The 23,292-nt window shown below is 42.0% G+C and overlaps 1 protein-coding gene and 1 non-coding gene across 5 annotated transcripts; both read right to left on the bottom strand.

Moving 5' to 3' along the window:
• Positions 1–2,662: 2,662 nt before the first annotated feature.
• On the bottom strand, positions 2,663–2,733 carry trnag-ccc. The gene has a single exon. It is a non-coding gene; the product is annotated as a tRNA-Gly (tRNA).
• A 2,438-nt stretch (positions 2,734–5,171) lies between these two features.
• trim66 (tripartite motif containing 66) lies at positions 5,172–23,292 on the bottom strand. 4 transcript variants are annotated; one of them, XM_040012154.1, is made up of 21 exons: positions 23,068–23,290; positions 19,228–19,443; positions 18,924–18,980; positions 18,746–18,782; positions 17,858–18,071; positions 16,433–16,562; positions 15,990–16,106; positions 15,767–15,881; positions 15,368–15,514; positions 14,158–14,275; positions 13,114–13,943; positions 11,777–11,815; positions 11,087–11,296; positions 10,138–10,246; positions 9,960–10,041; positions 9,686–9,866; positions 8,262–9,121; positions 8,040–8,163; positions 7,690–7,764; positions 6,885–7,037; positions 5,172–6,771 (listed from the first exon to the last, which is right to left on the bottom strand). In XM_040012154.1, the coding sequence occupies exons 3-21, from the start codon at positions 18,959–18,961 to the stop codon at positions 6,535–6,537; spliced, it is 3,816 nt and encodes a 1,271-aa protein (XP_039868088.1). In that variant the 5' UTR covers positions 18,962–18,980; positions 19,228–19,443; positions 23,068–23,290; the 3' UTR covers positions 5,172–6,534. The 4 variants fall into 4 exon arrangements, with proteins under 4 accessions (XP_039868088.1, XP_039868086.1, XP_039868087.1 ...); XM_040012152.1 differs by lacking the exon at positions 19,228–19,443 and having other exon boundaries at positions 23,068–23,292; XM_040012153.1 differs by lacking the exon at positions 19,228–19,443 and having other exon boundaries at positions 10,141–10,246.

Raw genomic sequence — 23,292 nt, 5'->3', positions numbered from 1 at the left:
TGGCCACAAACATAAGTGAACTTTGTGCAGGGAATCTCCAAATCAGTGTGTTGGAATGCAGACCATAGCTGACATGATACCACATGGATCCTCACACTGATGGGCTGATTTAAGAAATGGGGCTCATTAGTTCATGAAAGTAAGTCATCCAGCTCAGCTTCAGTAACAGCTAACACCAACAACTACATGTATGGTCACTGACCCAGTGCTGCTTTCCCCTTGGGCCTCAATGATCTGCCACAGGGCACTCCTGGCATACAGGAAGGACATTTGGTCACTTCACAGGCTCCCTCAGGATACACCTGCAGCTTCCTCTTTGACACATCAAAGATCAAATGCAGTATATCATCTACCAACTGATCAGACTACAAAAACGATGAATTTTTAGAAGCATGGATTTCTTTATTGTCCACAAACTGCAAAAATTGTGAAAATTGCTGAGAAACTCAGTAAATCATTTGGCAAAGTGACTGGATGAAAACTGTCTCCCAGTGACCATTGTTTTATAGTATAATCTAGAACAAAAACAAGTCGAAAATATGAGTGTTTGTTTTAAAAGTAATCAAATCTTAGCCAGTAGCATAAATACAAGTGGAGGGTGAAGCAAAGTAAATGAAAAAGCTCTCTGAGAGGCAGTGAACACAGCATGATGCCAGCTTAGTCAAATTATGGAACAAAGATTACTATATTTACTGTGCATGGTTTCTCAGAGAGGGCAAACAAGCTAATTAATTTAGGCCAGAAGAGAAGAAGATTGAAATTTTATACCCTTCTGCAAACCATCATTCTATTACAGCCTGTAAGATAAACACTGAGTGGTGGTAAAATGTGCACATCGCTGATTCCAAACCCATATGAAACAGACTGTAAAGGAGGTTTTCTTGAGTCACATTAAACTGATATAGTGTATTTAGTTTAGGGCCAACAGAAACAATAAGGAAAACCCATGAGAGTCATATATTATATATCTTTGTATGCTATAACAGTATTACTGGTTTAATGAGTATATCAACATAACGACAATGGAAGCACACTCTCCAATAAAATGTTGGAGAATCACCGCAGAACAGCTGGGGAGAATACGATGGTAAGAGAAAGGGAGTCAGTATTTCCCTGCTTCACAAGGCCTGTGACTCTAAATGTGGCACGGTTGTTGGAAAATTGTTGCCTGTTCTAATGAGTCAAACTTCTGCTGTGACGGTTGAGTCAGAAGCAACATGAAAGCACGCGTCTGTCCTGTCTTAAAAAGTGTGAGGACACACTTTGGCCATCTTAGAACTAGTTTTAAACAGCACATCATACATGGGTATTGTTGCTGACCATGTATAGTGTATACATCTATTAAAGTCTGCTTCCAGCTGGATAACACACCATCTCACATAGCTTAACTCAAATCAAGCTGGTTTCTTGAATATAACAGTGGGTACACCGTGCTCAAGTGGCCTCCACAGTTGCCATACTTCAGTCCAATAGAGTACCTTTGGGATGTGGTGCATCGAGAGATTCGCATCATGGACGTGCAGCTGACAAATGAGCAGCAACTGCATGATGCTGTCATGTCAGCCTGGACCAACATCTCTGAGGAATGTTTGAGCATTTTTAACAGTATGATATCTCATTGTAAAACAAAAAGAAGAAGAAGAAGAAGTAGAAGAAATAGCTCAATGCTTACTGACTGTTTCCTATTCTTTTTCTAGAATAGAATGACGGCAGCTGTTTTTGTGGTCAAAAACATGAATGTCATTTCTTGTTAGCTGAAGGTGAGACTCTTTCTGTTAATTCCAGAGAGGGTTAATAATTCTCACATCACTGTGCTCTAAAGTATTTAGAGTATTTATATTTCATTACATACATTTAATCTGTGATGGGAAGCATAGCAGATAGATTAGATAAATGCACAAACATGTAGTAATTTTCCAGAAAAGAAAAGTTGAGATCGGTGTTTGCTCATCTGCTTTTCCAGCCCCGTTGTTCCTCAGCGGAGCCAACTTGATGATGTTACAAGAGCTAAGTGAGCTGTTAAAACTGTCCCTCATCCTCTCTCCAGTGTACACAGCCTATCACTGTGCCAGCTGCTCAGACATGCTGTGAGTTGTCTCGCAAACACCGGTGTCCCCTGTGAAAACTCAGTGAAAATCTCTACCACTCTTCAGTTAGTGCTAAAATTTAAGGATTTGGCAGAAAAGTCACGCAACACAATACTGACAAGCAGCCTAAAACAAAGGCAGGACATTTATACCTCTAAGATTATTATGCACAACAGATGATTTGATAAATGTGCTTGTGTCACACAATAAAACCACATCTAATTATGCTTCATCCCATTCAGAAACATCTATCATCACCTTTCGTGAAGCGCCTTTTTACCCCTTACCCCACTTTGTGAACACATTACCTCAACGAAAACGTAGGATTTTTACATTAATACCATAGGTGCTACTAAAAAGCTCACACCAGTTCAAATCTCAGTGACCTCGACCTTAAGTTTTCCAAAACTCTTGTCAATGCACATACACACACAGACACATCAGGGGAAGCTTAGAGTTCGATATCTTACCAAAGGATACTTCAGCATGAGGAGAAGGAGTCGAGAACTGATCGACCTTATTTTCCAATTGGTACGCAACTCACTCTGCCAAGTGAGCTACCGCCACCCTTAAAATGCATCGCCCGGGAATCGAACCCAGCTCGCAAGAATGGGAATCTTGCATGATACCACTACACCAGCGATGCTCGAGACTCCTTAAGGTGGATGTGAGGTCTGTGCAATTGTCAGCTCTGAATTTCAGAGTTCTCATAAACAGAATCTATGGCTAACACACACACAGGCACGTTACCAAGACTATAAAATGCCAGCAGATGTTTCCAGGTGTAACGTGCCAGTTAACCTCAGCAAGGCACACAATTTAGATCCCCTCTCTGCCCCCTGCAGCACTAAAAGACTCCAAACTTCCCTGCGTCACTTTCCAGCTCGTGTTTTTCTCTCACTGCATTTCTGTCTGCCCTTTTCATTGTTCACCAAAGGTCACAGAAGTGTCTCATTATTATCATGTGATGTTTTACGTGAAGACTGAAGACTGAAAGGTCACAAGCCTTGTTCACAAATAAAACATAGCAAGAGGCCTCCTGACCAAAATAGTGTACATATAACAATTATTGCTGTGTGTGTGTGTTGGTTAAAAATAAAAAAAAACAGACTGATCTCGAGAGGAGGATAAGCAGTGTAATGTAAAAACAGAATTTTCTTCTTTGTTCTTAAAGCACAGGCTTTTTGCAGCAAACTACAAAAGTCACAGAAGTCAAACTGCAACTTGCACCAAGAGGGGGGTTGTTATTTTATTTTTACAATGCTAACACTTTAATGCATCACCAGGGGGCTTCTGTTAAATGTCCTTCTCTCTCCAGGAAACCCTTAAAATCCCTACGATGAATCTCGCCTTCCATTGTCTGATTAAAACTAAAACAAATATCCTGATGCAGAAAACCCTACGTTAAGTGAATTCTATGACACTTAGAACTCTTGAACTTCTACTTTTAAGGATTGTTTTGTTTTGTTTTTAACTTTTAAAAAAAAATTTTTTTACATGCAATTAAAACATCGCAACTTTTTTTTCTCCACAGTTTGTGTGACGCGAGGCAGGAGCCAGCAATGTCTCCTGGGCCACGTCGAAGGGTTACATCACGTCTGTGCTGCCGAAAGAGTCCAGCAAGTTACTTCTCCCTCTGTCTCTTTAATGCTCTCCAGACAATCAGATTCATTATTACATGTTATGTGTTCTGATGGTGTTCTGTTTGAAGTGGCCATGAAAGAGCCTTTTAAGAACCGTGCAGACTAGGTGGGCGGTGCTGTCTGCATGACTCACTTCTACATACATCAGGGCAAAGAAGCGATGGGTTTTAAGAAGCATTTCATTATATAAAACTAAAAGATAAAACTTCAAATGATGCATGCTAACTGATTTATGACTCGGGAATATTCAAAACAAATGTGAAAAGAAACTCGTAAAACTCATGGTGATGTGCATTTTGCCCTGCTCGCAGGCTTCCAGGAGCTACTAACCTTTAGACTGATTGCTTTCTTACATTTGACAGATTGAACTGAAGGTTTGGGTTACAATCATAGGTACATGCCGATGATAGTGGCTGCTTTGAGAAAAAAAAACTACTTCAGAGCAAAAAGACTGTCAAATCTCAAGGAAACAAGTGTGACTAATTACACAATTTTTAGTTCTTTAGTCTCATCTGATTAATTCTTAAAACTTCTGTCCGCTCACAAAAAAAATCTCTCTCTACTTTATGTTGCATCAAAGCAGTTTGAGAGATTATTCAACCAAATATATTTTTTTAAATGTCACGAAGGTTTTAGAAGTAATAAAAGAGTCTTTTCTGAATATTTCTGCAGTTTCGGCTGTGTAATTCTGAGCACTCTTACCACCCTTCCACACACCATTAATGAAGCTATAAAACACCCATAACCTCAGACTGTATGTGACATGGCAGTGACAGGATTTTGATATAACGTTAACATTTCTTCGTTTTGATCCAGCATTTAACCTGCTTTGCAGTTTGTAATGTGTCCCTGTATACGTCTTTTCTCCCCATTCCCCTTCCTTAAGAACCACTTCTTGACAGTCACCCTTCCACTGAGACTGTTTCAGATGAGTCAGGTCTCGTGTCTGGATTTTTTCTTAACAACACGGCTTTCATCTGCTGTAGATTTTTTTTCCCCTCCACTTTCCCATTTTTTGGAAATCACCTTGCTGTTGCTTTTTTATGCCTTTTAAATTGCATTATTGTTTGCTTTTATAGCTCAAACTAAATAAAATTAGGGGGAAATGTGTTTTTCTGACAGGCTGCTAGTAACAAAGTGCTTAAATATACAATTTAAATGGGTTTTTTGCTAAGTTATCTGTTATGTGTAGACACAACACTGATTAACCCTTGAGTTAGGTGCTTTTTTATGCTTAAATGATTCATAGGTCAGTTTTAAGTGGCTTAGCAAACATGCAAAATGAGGAGAAAAGCGGCCAGTGTCCAAAAAAAGAACTATTTCTCAAGACCACCATAAAAGTTACAAGAAAGTCAGGCTCCTTGGAAGCAAAATATAAAGAAATGACAGGGGACTCCAGACTTTTCTGCAGTACTGTATCTTAAATAAGAATGCTAACATGTTTGTTTGTTTTTCATGAATGCTTTTTATTGATATTAATATTTGTGCATTTATAATTACAGTTACAAAAAAGGAAAAAAGAAAACATTTCTCTTGAAACAGTGACAGCAACTATGGCAGTTTTCCCTTACGCCTATTAGATCTACTGATGTCAAAAGGAATAGCATTACATATACTATACATTCGCTACTTTTGTACATCCATCGCCATGAGTCACACAAAGCGTATATTAAGCTGCAGGAACCAAGTACAGCATAGTTAAAAACAGGAAATGCGCTACAGCGGGGTTTTTTTATAAAATTATGCATTTCCTTTCGACAGTAATTCTCTACACACAGCAGCAAGTACATTTTTATACTCATCAGTAATCAAAGATAACAACACCTTAGACTTTCAGTAAGCCTGAGACATCCTGATAAGAGAAGAGTGGAAGATTTTGCTCCAAGAGAAATAATATGCAATATACATACACAAACTTATCTGCTAGCTAAATGTGAAATTTTACATTTCATGAACTGTTTGCTCCAGATATTAAATTCTCCAATAATAAAAATGCCCCGGTGAGCTCTAACAGTGCTTACGGTGCCCACGATCTCTCACATCCTGTCTTCCTCTAATCTAAACAATTTGCTGCTGCTTTTCAAAAAAAAGCTACTGACACACAATAATCAAACGTATGTTAATTGCCTGCAATCATTCATATAGTAAAATAAAAGTTTATACAGTGACACGTGTATAAATGATTTGGAAACTCGTGAATATGGTAAGTACAGAATTTACCGACAAAGTTTCAGAGTACTGCGTATAATCAGGGCTATGATGACCTGAAAAAGTCCACTTAATAAAGATGCAAAGTGCGATTAATAAGCATCCAACTACAGCATCCTCTGTACAAAAAAGCATGTGATGAAAGATATATAAGGTATTTTATGTTAGCAGAAAATAGCAAGCAGTGCAGTGTATCAGGAGCATATGCTTAGCAGGCAAAATATGACATGATAAAGGAAGTATTACAGCATCACCTCACTACATGGCTGTAGAAGCAACAAACCGAGATCCACAGAGGTATGACAGCGTAACCTATACAATGTGACCTTCACTTATTTCCATTTTCGCACTCAGCCCCTCCGATGAGTTGCATGGATAATAATGACTCCTGCATTAGTTACTACTCTCAATCCTATTTTCGCATGTTTAGCTGCCATCAGATGGCAGTACTGTCATATCACTGCAAACCACAAGGTTGGCTTGCTTTTAGAAACACTGGTGCATTCCCTCTGGCTGCTAAATGAAAAAAAAAAACAGCATATTTATAAACAGAAATAACATGTTTTCTGCCATGGTTGCGCACTATTAAGCTCTAATTAGAAATGATGCCTCCTCGACTTGAGAGACTGCCTCCTCTTCCTCTTCCTGTGGCACTGCTCTCTTCTCTCTGGCCAGGGGAAGCCACTCTCAGTGGTCCTGTAAGCCTCGTCGTACTCATCGCTGTCTGAATCCACCTCAGCCATGGGGAAGACTCTGCCTGGGAAAACTTCCTTCAGGTTGGAGGTGAAGAAGGCCTCGAGGCTGCGGCCTGCTTGGGCCACCTCAGAGTCAGGCTGCAATGACGGGGGGGGGGCAGTAATTATAGTAAAGTAGTGACCAGTGATGATGTCGAGACTGATTAACCATATATACACAGAAACAAGCAGAATTTAGACTTTTAACTTACGTAATTGAACTTTGCACAGTTGCGGAACATGAGATACATGTCGGCCACAAACTCATCAGGTGAGCTGTAACACTGGGTATTCCCCTTGCTCAGCTTGGCCCTGATCACAGACAGGTCCATTGGCCTCTTGATGATCTGGTAGTAATGGCGTGCCTGTGTGAGAAAGCAGTGGCATTTAAGACTCTTATATTATCCCCCCAGCCACTTTGGTTCTCTAAAACCAATTCCAATTTAATTATCTCAGGAGCACTCTGCTCTTCAAAATGCATCACATTAATGTTGCATGAGCTCCATTATGTATCATCGTGACAGACGTGCTTCTACCTGTGCACAGGGTGCATGCTTGCATCGCAGTCTTAAACTAAGTTAGATACTCAAGACCCATGTTACCTTTGATAGCATATGGTAACATGGAGGTGACCTGTTTCTCTGTTGAAGTTTTGTTTATGGGTTACAAAACAGCTTAAACACAATGCACAATGAAATGTTGCATAAATAGACAAGTGTAAGCTGATTTAGGCATGAATGACAATTATAGAATGCCTCAAATATCATATAAAATGAGCTTTGTAAATACTTTATGAAGAAGAAAATGTATTCAGCACAATTTTAAGGCTCTAAGGATTCACTCACTTTGGCAAAAACCGAATGTGAGCAGAGCTGTGTTACATATAAAACCCATGAGGGAAACTTTAGACTGGTAGTAAAACTCTTAACTACTATGTGTCTGTAAGTATAATGAAAACATAAATATATTCTGCAAAAATAAATTAACTTTACTGTAAGAAAATGTTGATTAGCTTACGAGTGGACTGACGGGCTCTTGGAATGGCGCACTCAGGATGTTACTGAGGATCAGAAGTGTCAGCCGCTCACATTTCTGCAAAGATTCAACCAAACATGAATGAAAACTGGCGCGACAGAAAGAGAAGGATCACAGTTAAAGAAAAACTAAAAAAAACATTAGTTATTGCCACATACATTTTTTATAGCCATTTTGATAAGTACGTAAACACTCGTTAGTCATGATATTTATGGAGATTTTTTTAGCATTTAGATGAACCCCCTCGGGTAATATGAGTGACAGCTGTGTTACCCTCTATAACATATCAAATTGACTGCTGTAAATAAGTTTGTTCTTATGAATTGACCTACTTTCTGGTCACATGGAGATAGCAAATTTGCTGATGCATTTTCTCCAGATGCTCTCTCATTGTCACCGTTGTATTCGACATCTGGCTGTAGAACATCTCTGCACAGGGTGCACACCCAGTCACCTCTGAATGAGGGAAGACACATTAGGTTAGCAGTACCAGCTTTATGTAAACTGTTTGACAGGAGGTGTGAGGATTGTGCTGAAATTTCACGTGAGCTTACGAGGGGAAGGTCGGCAAAGGGGGGATATGGCAAGAGAGGTGGAAGACTTTTGGACAGCGATCACAGCATAGCAGGTCTCCTCCGATCAGACAAACGGCACAAAAATCCTCACTCTCCAACTCTGTGCCGTCTTGCTCAGTCTGGACTTCCTCTGTGTCTCCGGGAACAACGGGATTTGCAATCAGGAGCGGCCTCTGACCTGGACCGATCTCCTCATCCAGGTCAGAGCGAAGCGGTTGCGGGTCATCGGTGGTCAGCTCGGGTTCAGAGTCTACGTCGAGCTCAGATGCCACGGAGCCCTGAGAGTCTGGAGGCTGATCGGAGACCACGTCAGAATCAGTCTCGCCCTGAAAAGTGGGGTCGTATACAGGCTGGATGTCGGACTCCGTTTCAGCATCACCTGATTCTGTATCTGCATCCAACCCTCGGCCGTCTGGTCCCGCATCTGATTCTGGATCTGCCTCATACTCCAGACTTGGCTCTGAGTCGCCACACAGCCCCATCTCTGCAGACTTCTGCTCAGCTCTACACTCCAGTTCAGCCTCAGATGAAGACGGTGCATTCGGGTCAGAATCTGGTGATGCATCTGAGTCAAGCTGTGGGTCTGAATCAGCCTGAGAGATGACTGCTTCCTCTGACACTGACCTGGGATCAGAGTCAGAATCCAGATCCAGTTCATAGAAACTTGGTGCCACATATTCAGAGTCAGCGGAGAGCAGTGTGGATTCTTTACGAGGAACAGGTACCCCTATGTTGCTGTCGCTGCAGTCTGACTGTGCGGTGGACTCATTACAAGTTTGTTGCTGTGGTGCTGCAAGCACGCGGGTGGCCCCACTAGTCTCAGATTCTCCTGTTATTCCCTGTGTTTACAAGAGAAGAGAAAGGAAGGGATTTTTTTCATATTACAGTTTAATCTCTTAAAACCCTCATGCATAAATACTACAGAGGACAGCAGCTAGCCAGGGTCATCCTAAATTACCCCTAAAGCTTACTAGCCAACACACTTTAGCCATAACCAAGTAAAAAAATGAAATAAATGGTGTGGTGACAGCTAATTATATGCCTGCTATGGTGCTTTTAACCCTTTAAACCCTAACCTAATTTACCCTTTAAACCAGGGGTGGGCAACTCCAGGCCTCAAGGGCAGTGTCCTACAGGTTTTATGTGTATCCTTGATCTAACACAGCTGATTTAAATGGCTAAATTACCTCCTGAACATGTCGTGAAGTTCTCCAGAGGCCTGGTAATGAACTAATCATTTGATTCAGGTGTGTTGACCCAGGGTGAGATCTACAACCTGCAGGACACTGGCCCACGAGGCTTGGAGTTGCCCACCCTTGCTAAAAATGCTAACCGTGATGGGTTAGGGTTTAAAGGGTTAAAACATCTCCCTTCTTGTTTTGAATGAAACAAATGCACCACACCTGGGGCATGACATCCTGCCAGGTTTTCTGCTGAGGGAGGGTTTCGCTCTTATCCGTCCCACTGGCAGGTAGGGGGTCACTCTGTCTTCGTCCGTGTGGTGGGAGCTGAGACACGAGTATTTTGAGACGCTCGAGGCAAATGACTGGAACCCTGGGCCTTGCAGAGTCGTTCTGAACATCACTATTAATTTAGAGGGATGTAAAAATAGGTTAACAAGCTGTTTTCATGATTTGTGCATGGACTGATCTTTCATTTTTTTAAGACAATACATACCTGCTGTTGCTGTTACTTGAGAAGCTGCATTTCTTGTTGGCATCAAAACCAATCTCTTCATTTACGTAAGTGATGGGGTGATCTAAAAAGTACAAAGAAAGTCAAGCAGTTGAAAATGTGTGAGTTTTTTTTTTTTTAATTGACTATGTAAGAAAAAAAATCTCAGAGTGTTTTCAACCACCTGGCTCTGTCTTATAGGACATTAAAGGAGGTTCAGTTGAAGTTTCCTTGGCCACACAGAGCACCCCATCTGATGCTCTCCTCTGTCTGGGATCCAGCACGTAATACTGAAATCAGAATAAGCATTAAGTAAAACTCTTTTAGTCACCAACTCCAGCAGCAAAATATGCTGTTAAACCAAATAATGGCTCCTGCAGGTTTCTACAAGCACGCGATTTTTCAAATGACAGAAACTGTCAAAAATGATTGGAAAAATGGGCTCCTCATTCCCTCGCTTATCTCGTGAGAAAACTGTTCAACTAAACGCCTCACAGATTTTATTATTTTTTCCTTTTTTACAAGAGCACTGCACAGATTTAGTGTCGCACTCTCTGTCAGACGTTGGGAATTTAACTATTAAAACTGATTTAGCAGAACCATCGTTTTGTATTCTTTCTCCCTCGCTCATTTTCATTCTCTCGCCTTATCAAATTGAGCACCTCCAATATATGCATAGCACCAGATCAGAGGTGTGGGTGCACCGTGCCTAGAGCGGCTGATTTCGCCTAAGCTGCTAGGCTCAAGCAGAGATGAGAAGTGGGCTTTACCCGTGCACAAGTGTGCTAAGCTCACTTCTTTCTAACTCTGCATTCCTTTTATCCTGCTCTTTCTGCACCTCCAGAAGGCTTTGCTCTTTCTTCACATGGCAGATGAATTCTTAAAAGCGCTTGAAAAACAGCAACCTAGTGACAACTGAGCATCTTAGTCCATCGATGCAAAGTGGATCTTGGTATTGTTTTCGCCTCTAGTTAGTTTTGTAGTTACAGTTTTTATTGTGGAACTGTGTATCACCAGAGATGACAGTGCTGAACACACATGTGGCGAGTGCACCTCCTAACTGTGATCAGTCCTATTCTCTCTGACAGCTCAGCCTCCCCACGTGCAATCATATTCTGATGCGGGGTTACCTTATTTGCAGCTCCCGCTTCTAGGCTACGAGCCCATCCTGTGGGCCTTTCGGCGTAAGGGCTGGCGGACGGGGCTGCCAGTTCTGTCGGGATGCTCTGGGAGCGCCTCTTCCTCCTCGAGCACACCGAGCCAGTGCTCAGCCTGCTGCTATGCTGCACATCAGACACACACTCGTGGGCTGTCACTGTCACCTCCAGGGATGTGGATCTCTGTCAAAAAACATAAATATATCCACACACACAACTGAGCTGGGGTTTCAAGCAGCCTTGCATGCACAGGTGCACCTGTTCATGCCATTAAAAACTGAAAGGAGACACAAAAAAAAAGTGGATGGACACACACGGGCACACACCAAATGAACAAAAACATCACTCAGAGCCTATTCAGAGAACACCTCAATCCTTACAAACATGTTGAATATATTAGTGTTATTGTTGGAGCAATGAAAGCTTTGGATATCACACCAATTATCATATGTAAATTCAACCCGAGAGCTACAGTGTGGCCCTTTGATTAAGCCACCACTCTCACAGTTTCTCTCATATATTACAGTTTACTGATCCAAGTCTTCCACAAGGTTTTTTCAACACTTTGGCTTGTGTCTCTTTTTCCGGTACACCATCACACATTTTCAGGCCAGGCCGACACCAAGCACATGCTCCTTAGTATCATGCGATTAAAACACTCACCTGATCTATGCCCCCTGGGAAACGTATGCAGGATTCAGGCTGTAGAGGAAAATAGACTATAATCCTTCTCTCTGGAATCACGGAGGGGTATGGGAATTTATCTCAGTGCAAACCAGAGCTAAAAAACTGGCAGCTCACACTATTCCCTCAGCGACTCATTAATGACAGGTTAAGTACACAAATGACTGTGCCCAAGTGGCTTTATATCACTTTCAGATGCTGTGACTTGAAAATGTAAAAATAACATATCTTTGTGGTAGTAATCACCCATCTTGAGAATTTTTAAAGAAGGGCGATTATGCGGCTGCTAAAACCTCTGGCATCACGAGTGATTATGATGAACAGCGAGCTCCTGGATTTAAGCATGCATTGAAGTGCTCGGCTATAATTGTCAGAGCAGCTCTTTTGTTTTCCCATCATCCCTTCTTTTTGAAAGCAAGAGCAGCTTTCTGTTGCGCCATCTGTTTTTGAGGCTAGCTGTCAGCTGTGGGAAGTGATCGTTCTGGCATTAATATAAAGTGTTGCTTTTGGTTTCAATTGTTAATGGATATTAATTAAAACTGAATGCCGCCTCAAACGCTCCAACACTCGTCTTCATGTCAATATTTTAAAAATATACAATAGCCCTTTCAAAACGCGTAAATCGCGGCTCTCCGAGCTTTTCATTTGACTTAAACGTCCCGTCATTAAGCAATTTCTAATGCAGGCTTTGGTGCCTTTGTGTAAGCAAGTGTTTGAACGTCTTTGTTTTCACAGGAAATAGGCTTGACCAAACAGTAGCGGGTTCTGAGAGGCACATATAAACAGCTTTGTGTGGTTTACCATAGCAGGGTTAAAAACTTCGCTTGAGCCTCTAGAAACTTTGCAGAACCACGTGTGAAGTGAAAAACCGAAGGCTGAGGTGCACAAAAATCCCACCGCATGGCTCGCTTTCATCTGAGGGCCAACTGTCAAACAATGTTCGCAACTCTGCTGCTTTTAAGAAGCTTTATGAAGCTGGATTTAAGCAGAATTTTGTTGTTACAACGAGGAGCGTACAAGAAGCACACTGTACATAAAACGCTATTTTTAGCTGATCGGCTATTCTCAAGGTGTCGCCATGTTTGATTTGGCAGATTTTTATGTTGGTCGCCCTTCCTGACACGACAGCAAAGAGATTTCTGTTTCATTTGTATAATCTTTTGCTTTAACACACATTTTTTGTTTGTTGTCTTTTTCATCTTGTTTTTTTAATATATTGTAGCTTCAGCTCTTTTTTTAATGCATGTGCATATGGGTATATATTATATTGCAATATCCTCTGTTGGTGAGGTTCCATTTTTAGCTTAATTTCTCACCCTGGCATCTCTGTGGTCTTTGACGGTCAGTGCAGAGTTGGTCCTCTGTTGCTCTTTTCTCACACCTGATAAACACAGCAGCAGCTGCTGCTGTTGCTGCTGTTGGACAGGACTCTGCACCCTCCTGCCCTGTTGTAGCTCTTGATCCAACATCTCCCTCCTTTCAGCAACCGCTATTTGTCCACAGGTCTCCTCCACATGATGCGTTTCCACCCGGCTCTCTTCACTCATTGGATCCCTTTCCAGAGCCGTGTAGCTGAGCTCCTGTTGCAGAGATCTGCTGGATAGCTTCCCCCGACGCCGGTTTGGTCTCCCACGCTCTGCACTTAGCCGAGCCTGGGTATTTGGAAGAACTTCTTTGCGGTGTTGATGATGAGAAAGATAGGACTTAGACTGAGAGTGTGGTTGTGAGTCAGCAGCTTGTGGCTGAGATGCAGATGCTCGGCTGCGGCTGAGCTGATTGTGCCTTCTGTTTGGGACAGGTGATGCAGGTGGAGGACGCTGCAAGGAACTCTCCTGGTCCCAGAACCTCTGGATCTGCTGGTTCTGGTGCTGGGAAGCAGAAATATGAGCCGGCTGAGCACAGCTGGAGTTATAAAGTGTGGTGTCCAGCTGGCTTTTGTCCAGACTGGGAAGATCTGGCTGCGAATGAATGCCATGAAGGCAACACATCTGAGGCTCACAGCAGGCTTGGTACCCACAGCCCGGCTCTCGTCCTCTGTGAAACACTGGTGGCAGAGTCAAGCAGGTAATGGGCTGGGGTCTCATAATACTGGAGCAGGCCAACCCTGGGGGATAAGCGCAGTTTCCCCCCTCAACAGTCAGCTGACCTGCAGAGTAACAGAGTCACAGTGAGAGCCCGGTTTCAGAGATAGTATTTCACATGTCATGCATCAAAAATAATGCTGATTAATTATCAAACAGATATACATAGTTACGGTTCCTTTTGTGCCTACTTAACTTATATTTTTTGAGTGAGGAGGTTTCTCCTAGAAAAACATGTTCTTAAAAAAAGTCTTCTTGCATTAACGGATTGATTTTTACCTAAACAGGAAATTTGTTTCGTCCAGTAACTAGCATCCCAGTTGAATTTTATCTTCACAGGACTCCAAGAATCTGAGTGGTGTGACGCCTCAAGCAGCTGCTGCATCTGGAGTGAAATCTGCAGGAAAGGAAATATGAAAAAGATGAAAGATCAATTTTATTCATTTAGGGTCAAATCACAACAACGGTCACCTCAAGGCACTTTAGATTGTAAAGACCATTATATGATAGCGAGGAAACCCCAACAATCAGACAACCCGCTGTGAGCAAGAACTCGGTGACAGTGGGAAGAAAAAACTCCCTTTTAACAGGAAGAAAACTGAATGCCCCCTGATTATGCATTTCCTTTGTTCCTTTCACTAAAAATATGTCATTCAGTTTTTTATAATGAACTAAATCAACACAAGGGATAAAACATGCTTGTTAAAGTGGACTTCATATAACGGTTTTTATGATAGGGCAAGAGGTGGACTACACTCAAGACAGATTTCCAGCTGATTCACATCCATGAGCTGATTTAGAGGCACCAGTTAACCCAAAGAGTATGCTTTTGGACTGGGACAAATGCAAAAAAGTGATGCGGTGGGCAGCTTGAGGTCCACGCACAAGGCCCCAAGCTGCCCACTACACCACTACGTGACAAAAGAGTCAGTGGACAGATGTGTCTCCATACAAATCATGAGACCAGAAAGACAAATGGATGCAAAGTAAGTTTAAAAGAACACTTAAGTGGTTTAGTTTGGACTTCCACAAAGAGGCCTTCCATCCATGGGCGAATCTCCCAAAACAGTGGATCCTGCACTGCTTATCTTGCAGCTTTTCTATTTTTAAACCCCACCTAACGGGTAAATGTCAAACTCCAGGCTGCCAGTACAGAGCACACGGAGCCTTCTTTCTTTCTCATGCTGAACTAAAGCCAGCAACACAACTTCAGTAATTTTCTCAGGCTGCTCCTTCAAAAACACAGGGGGCACTGTACAGCACAGCACAGACCGAGCAGTAATCTCTAGCAAACTGACCTTCAAGTACAACTGGAGTTCCCCTTTAAATGTAAATGTGTGGCTTCTTTTTCAAAGATGATAAAAAGAGACTTCACACTTGTTGTTCTACTTTACAAGAAATTAATTATCACCTCTCTCACAGGACCGGACTTTGTGTGTGTGCGTGTGCATGTGCGGGACGACGTCTGTTAACTGTCTCATATGCATACCAGAGCTCTGCTGAAGAGCACCGGGCTTGTGCAGTGATGGGTCATAGCCCAGGTGATGAACTTCTGAATATGGTCCAGCTGGCCACATATCTCTATTGCCCCTTGCAGCTGGTCCTCCAGACGCTGCTGGAAGCCCTCTGCAATCTTCTGTAGAAAATTAAAAAAAACAAAACAAATGTAAACATGAAGTTTTGTGTCCTTACTTGCAGAAGGCAAGCCTTGTGATTGGACTGCAGGTTAATCAACAGACAGCTTTTGACAGATGTAGGTGCTGGGATGTCGGTTTAAGCAGCTGCGACAGCTTATCACGAGCTAGCGACGGCATCGTGGCAGTTACAGATTCTTTGCGTGTAGATTCGTGGCCGGCAAGATGATTAGATGGAAAGAGAAAGTAATTACCTCCAGTTGCTCTATTAATAGGTTGGCTCGTTTGTTAAGCTCGTTCATCATAATCATCTTTGCCATTTTAATCTGGTTCTCTGCCTTCCTGTGTGCAATCTTCACTCCGTGAAGCCTGGAAAGACAGAAAGGGGGCAAATGTCTCAGTCCCTCCCTAACCCACCATTTGTGGGCAAAGTTGCTCAGAAATTGGACTTTAATGACAGTGTGGGTGAAAACCAACCTCTCCTCTATTTGTTTAGCGCTGTTCTCCACTGCAGACCTCTTCTCCTCCACCTGAACCATCAGACTCTCAAACAGCCACTGCTGATCCTGTAGGGCCTTTCCGATCTGCACCACCCTAAACACATGACAGATCACAGCATCCACCAGAAAGTTCACTAATTTATTCTTTGAGCATGACGAACACCAGAATTGAATTTGTTTCCCCCGAGGACAAGACATTATGCAGGTGACCTTCGCAGCACCTCCTGCTTTCTAACATCACAGAAAACAAAAAGGTATGAATACTTAATGAATGTTAGGCTGGCCAAGGGTAGTGTATGCAGATATAGATGATAAAACTGACAAGGCAGTTAAAGAGTGTTACTGCTCACAGGAAGTTTTTTTTAACCTGTGGTTAGCCCTTCTCGGCAGTGTCCTTGTGTTGTGCATCTGAGGACTGACCTGTGGTTTTTGTGAGAGGACAGGTGACAGCTGCTACAGCACAGAAGGTCACATGACTCGCAAAAAAGCTCCAAGGGCTCCTGTCTGTGAGAGTGGCACATGAGGAGGGACCAAGGATACGACCCCGGGCCTGAACGACATACAGAGAGAGGAGGGGGAGGGGGGCAGAGCAGCAGTCAACAGGCAGTTCACAGTCAGGCCCACAGTACGCAGCATTAAAGTAAACGCATTAGAAGAAAAGAAAGACTTGCAGTGTCATCAGCCTGTTTGCTCAAAGTTTGCTCAAATGGCATGCAGGATCACATGACAGCCTCTAACTGTCTTCTTGATAAGTTATGAACACTTTTTATTATTCCAAAGTGTCTTTTAATGTCATCAGTATAGGACAGATATGCTGATGTGAAATACTTAAAGAGCTGTAAATCCTTAGAAATCGCCTCTAAAGTGCCATGCTGACCAGACCAAGCCTCAGTTCTTTAAGTTGTTTATTCTCCTGCTAGCTAATGGGCTGAATATAAATTCTACTTGTACCTTATACCTGGATTCTTTTATTTTTTTTAAATGTTGAAAATAAAAGTCAGTCAGTGCACTTACTGTTGCATTAAACATACATGAAAAGAAACTGAAGAAAACTGTTACCAGTTTTGTTGACAAGCATTATTAAAGCTGACCTAGTGCTACACTTTAACACCAAAATAATGACAGCATACAGTTGTGGCACCCGAAGGAAGCTGAGGTTGCAATGGTATGTGTTAAAGAGTGTTTAGTGACAAAGATGTCAGTGTTTCAGCTGCTGTCCAACTGGCTTTTGAAGTACCATTAGCAACATCTCACTTTTAATACACACACTCTAAAGTGCTTCTCACCTGTACCTCTCTCGCTATATAAGAAGCTTTTGGCGCACAGAAAATCCATCTAACATTAGCTGGATAATGCTAATAAACGTACCCTACTGCTCTCTGGTGGCCGGCTCACCTCAGCCAACCCCCCTCCTGCCTGCAGATCATCAGAGATCTCTGTGGTAGAGAGCTGAGCATCACCTTGTGTGCATCAGCCTGATCTGACTGACCACATCCTGTCTATCAGCGCTGTCACACGGTTTTTCTCACAAGTACACAAACCAAATGCTAACCCTCCCACATCACAATAATGCTGTCTGGGACGTGCTCATTATGATTTGACAACTTGTGCAAAAGCAGCTGGCAACAAAGCTGCCAAACATACGCAATGGGCTTAAAATAGCAAAACACTAATATTAGCAAAAATGAAATCATCCGAGCACTGAGACACGTGTTAAAGACAGGTGCATAGAAATACATGCAGCTATCATGCATTAATCATTGCAAAGAGACACCAGCCCTGCTAACTATATAATAATGTGTCATACAAGGTCTGTAAAGCCAACAAATCAAACTAATGTCTTGCCTTGTCCAGTAGGAGGCAGGGAGCTGGAGCCCCTCTGGTGCAGTTCTGGGAACTGGGTGGCACTGGGCCTCTGTTGCTGGTGTGATTCCATGTACTGGGAAGTGTTGGGGGTTCTCAGATGCTGGTGCACATCTGTGCACTGGTAACACAACCACTTGTTGCAGAGCGTACACAGACTCTGTGCAAGAGTCGGCTCTGTGCACTCTGAGCAGCTCTGAAAGAGAAACTTTGCCTTAAGTCATACAATGAATACACAAACACATGACAATGTGTTAAAAAGATGGGGTGGCACATGTCAGAAAAAATTGTGCTGCTGCTTCATTTAAGGTGGAATCACACTTTAAGGAGCTGTTATGCGTTTGCATGCTTGCAAATGCCTCCGAGAGTCTTTGTAGAGCGACTCGTGTGGATAAACATAAGTACCCAACCAAGAGTTTATCTAACACAATAAAATATCTAACACTGAAATCTAAAAAAGCTGGTTTTCATCAATAAAATGTTCAAATGCTCTCTCTTGTTTACGTCGTCTTTAGTTTCAAAATAAAAGCACAGAACCTATAAGAACAAAGCACTTTCACTTTTATTAATTTATCCTTGCTGGGACATTTGTCATCTATAGTTGATCCTGCCTAATTTTGGAGCCGTGAACAGCACCTCTGGGATAAAATCCGCTTTTGAAAATCTAGTCCAGAGACAACAGTAGGAGTATTCCAAACATCTAACAAGACTTTTGGGTTGAGAAGAGGGCAACACAAACATAAGAAACATGCCAGCTTTATACAGAAAGTGCACGGTGCATAAAATGCCACATGAAAGAAATATAATTTCCTGTTGTGTCAAAAAAGAAATTAAAGATAGGAAACAAGATTAAAAAATGCGACAACTTACCTTCTCCATTTCCGTGCTTTGCGAGGGGATGTGTTGCCTTCTCAGCGGGAGGGAGTGAAGAGGAGAGGGAGAAAGAGAGAGAGAACTGCCTGACGCCTCAGCAGCAGAAACACTGAGGCTTCTACCTGAGGCAGGAAGCAGTGTACACCGAGAGGTGGCCCCAAAGGAGGCGGCTTACATGACAGGCTCACTGTGCTCTCTCCTCCCCCAGATCATCCAAGTGTAGGACCCCTCACTGCAGACGAGGAGAGAAGTGTCATGTTCATATTCATTCACTGCTCGCTGGTGCAGCCAACAAAAAAAAAGGGAGGGAAAATCTAATCCTTTTTCTTAAATAAGCCTGTGCATAATAATTGGGAATTAGGGAGATAACATAATTATTTTTTGTAGGGCAAAATATCCCCGGAAGCCTTTCCAAATTAAAGGAAGGAAGACCAAGTGACCTACAATGAGCAGGGAAGGAGAAATTGTAATGCAAGCACCTTTAGGTTCTTTGCAGCAGGCAGGATTAGGTGATGCAAGGCTGAGGTTTTGTCAGCCTAAGTTGAGCTGGGCTAGGATGGGCCAGCTGTGGCCTTCTTCCCTTCGTCAGCACGAGGAGGGGACAAGTCCCAGAGGGGCTACACTCTAACGTAGCTCACGGAAACGGGGTCAGGCTCTGATGGGACTAGGATGCACTCCTGCTATTCCTTCTAAAACTACAAAATCAATCAGGACGTTAAAATGAACAGAGCACTGTAAAATGAAAGTAAAGAAGTACAGATGTGAACACAGAAAAGATAAATATAAATATAACACTTGCATGTCTTTCAAAGATACAGTTGCAAGATAGTGTAAAAGCCGAGAAACGAAACCAAAGAAGAGGTTACTGCTTAAACCAACCAAAACTTAAAATAGTTCCACATCAAATACCCAGAAGCTTTGAATTAAACCAATGTGGCATCTGGACCTATGAGAAAATCTGCCTAACAACAACCCTTTACAGTCTGACCTAAAAATCTGACAACTTTCTCATCCTTGGATACTTCAGCGGGGGAGCTCAGAGCAATCCCATTCCCCATTGTGAACTCAAAGACCCAATTTGAAACACAATTAGCCAGTCGTGGTGCACCCTGTGTCTCGTTCACTCAGCTCTGTAGCATTTTCAAACTGCGCACTCGCTTTCTCTGCAACCTGCACAGCGTTTATCGCTCACGTTGAAACCTCCCGCCAGCTTCCCTGCTCTGCTAAGCTGGCACTAGATACGCATACCATCTCCGGAGACGTCACAATTATAGAAACCTGCGCTATGATCTCTCCCTTGAAAGCACCTCCCGAGTAACATCTATTAACACTGAGGTGATGAGGTCACAGAGAAAGCGGGATTATCTTCAACCACTCTGAAATTATCATGCTGTTTTACTATTCCTCCCCTCAAACAACTCACTGTTACCAAATCCATGAACAGGAAAGAAACGTCTTCACTTTTCACTCACCAGATGTTAATCAAGCACAAAGTCTTCCTTCACAAAAGGCATCACATGTGACAAAAACATCCCGACCTTCTAACTCAATTTAATTTAAAGATAGAAACAAGTCTTAAACACATATTTTCCACATCATGTTTATCTTTTGAATGTGGGCTAGTTGAACCGGTATAGCTGATAGGCTATAAAATAACATGACATTTATTTTCAGTGTTATTTATTTTAAAGGGGTGTTTATAATTTTTTTGTCACCAGGGGGCGGAATAAGCAGGCAGACGAACAACTCTCACATATTATTGCTCTTTAGCTGCAAAGGCTACCTCCTTAATAAACTACTTTCCACATATGCCAACAACACAATTTAATATTCAAATGTAATATTACTGACATCGGTTCAGCCTCAGCATGTAAGCCATAAATCCAAAAACACTGAACTAGCAAAAGACTCATAAAGCTGCACAGTAAAAATTCCCAGTTCGTCATTACACTGGCAATACTGTTGATATTACGGGTAGTCTGTAATTAAGTGTTCTGTGCAAAACTCCTGAACCACCCCTCAAGGGGTGAACCTGTGTTGTGTTTACATAACAGGCAACTTAGCAAAGAACCAACAAGGTGATTCTCAAACAGCTATTAGCCGAAAAATTGGCAAAAACCATAAAATCTACAGCAGATGAACAGTATCTGAAAGTCATGTCCTTAAGAAACAGGAAAATATCCAGCAAAGCAAAGCCTCATCAGAAATGAGCTCAGTAGAAGCATGTCATTTTTAAGAAAGGAAAACAGGGAGAAATGAATGAGGTATACCAAATTATACAAAACTGTGCTGAAAATCAGTGGCAACAGGTCTTATGGAGTGATGAAATTTGAAATTTATAGTCCAAATATTGTCAATAGGCATAGTGGAGATCAAGAGAGACATACTACAGTGAGTGTCTACAGTCATCTGTAAAACACAGTGAAGGCTCTGTCAGATTTGATGGGATTATGAATGCAGAAAAGTACCATCAGATTTTAAACCACCATGCAGTACCATCTGATTGGCAACAGCTTTGTAGCTCAGGATGACAATGATCCAAAAAAGCAAACCCTTTGAATGCAGTAAGAGCATACCTGGATAGAAAAACATACAACTGAACACTGTCAGTCATGGACTGGCCTCCCCAGAGCCCGGGCCTCAACATTTTTGAAGCAGTGTGAGATCATCTTGACAGAGAATGAAACAAAAGGCAGCCAACATCCAAAGAGAAGCTTTGAATCTTCAATCCTTATGAAACCTGGAAAACTATTCCTGAACACTAAAGGAATTGTAATTACACTAAATTACAAGAAATCGTCCCTAAGAGAGTTCAGACTGTGTTGAAAAAGAAAGGTGGTCATGCCAAATATTGACTTTCAAGCTTGTTGAAATTGTAAAAGCTCAGATTTTTGCTTTTTTTTGCATGTGTTTCAATAAATCATTGCACCTATTTCCCATTTTCCTACCAAAATATAAAGAAAGGAAGGGTAGCTCGAGAATTTTGCACAGCACGATAGGTTAACCACTGCATTTCATTTATAGTAATACATGCTACAACATTAATATATAATAATATATATGCAAAACATAAAATAATATTTTATTAAAATTTGTTAACTAACAGGGTGCTGCAGCTACTCTGCAGCACTAAGGATGCTGGGAGCTGCGGTCCTCTAGCAGGCTTCTCAAATGCTAATTTGGATTTACATTAAACTACATTTCTTTACACTGAAGCAAAAGAAAACATTTGAAATTAAACTTCACTGAAAAAAGTATAATATTAATATAATATTCATAGCAAAACTTACAGAATAAGGAGCTCAATTCACGCAATAAATAAGAGGAAAAACATATCGAGAAGTTCATCACAGCCGGTGGCCTCTAAAACGAAATTGGCCTATATGAAATCCAGAGCCGTGCAGAAGTTATTTTATGTGAGTCAAGTCACAGGACATGCCACAAACTAAACAAACAAAAAGTTTCTGCACACCACTAAGTCATGGGATGTATAATTGTGAAAGAATCAATTTTTTACCCTCTTTATCTTATCGAGGCGTTAAAAAATTAGTTTTAGCTTAATAATAAATACAAGTTCATCAAATTATTGCAATGAATACCTGTTTAGTGTTTAGGTTACATTATGACTGAACTGTAAACAATGTAAAACAGCACATCCGTATCTGAATAGCACCCAACCCTTGTGGGAAACTTACATTAAGCGTGAACAGTAATGTGTAGTTTTTGTATTAGCCCACTGCATAAGGCTGTGGGAATTCGGGATTTCCTGTGATTTTCCTTCTGGCGTATTACGCGTTCGGCTACCTGTTCCATCTGTTTATGGATGTGCTGTCAGCACCTTATTAAAGCTTCTTCAAATAACAACAACAAGCACGTCAGAGACATCGCAGAGTACCTGCCCCTTCATCCACAGCCTGCCTCTGCATCAGCAGCCAGCGCATCACTGAGCGTGATATTATTTTTTAGAAAGTGCGCATGAGATTCCGCCCCTATCATGGCATCATGGTGCAATCCACAACACAGAGAAGGACAGCACGCAAACACAAAGTAAACACACGGATACTTTCCACCACTAAGCATCTACAAACTGTGCCTGTGTACAAATTAAATCCCCTCACGAAGCGCACGGCTCGTGCAAAACATCCTGTCAGGTAAACATCAGTGCGCGCGCGTGTGAGGATGTCACAGTGTTGTTTTTGGTCCGGAGGAAACGAGACTGTCTGCCGAGAAACTCCGCTTCTGTCAGCCTGCCCATCACATCTTGTGCCCTGCGTCTGCACAAAGAGAGTTTATCCTTTCTTTTTCTTTTTTTCTTTTACCTTGACCCGAGCATCTCCGAGTGTTGATCCCCCCTTCGGATGTCGCTCTTTGGCCCGGACAAAATTTTGGAGATTCCAAGTCTCGCAGTTAATCGTGAGATTTTATAGTCCTGCAATACTTCTGACGTTTCTCAAGGCTGAAGTGTGACACTTGGCGAGAAGACTGCAAGTTTACAATTAGAGCCCACCGTCACTGAGCGATACAAAATATTAACGTGTAATACC

This window comes from Simochromis diagramma, unplaced genomic scaffold (genome assembly GCF_900408965.1).
Source record: "Simochromis diagramma unplaced genomic scaffold, fSimDia1.1 OVJJ01000603.1, whole genome shotgun sequence".
Taxonomy (NCBI): domain Eukaryota; kingdom Metazoa; phylum Chordata; class Actinopteri; order Cichliformes; family Cichlidae; genus Simochromis; species Simochromis diagramma.
Note: the sequence above shows the minus strand (reverse complement) of the source record. Positions and strands in the feature narration are given on the sequence as shown.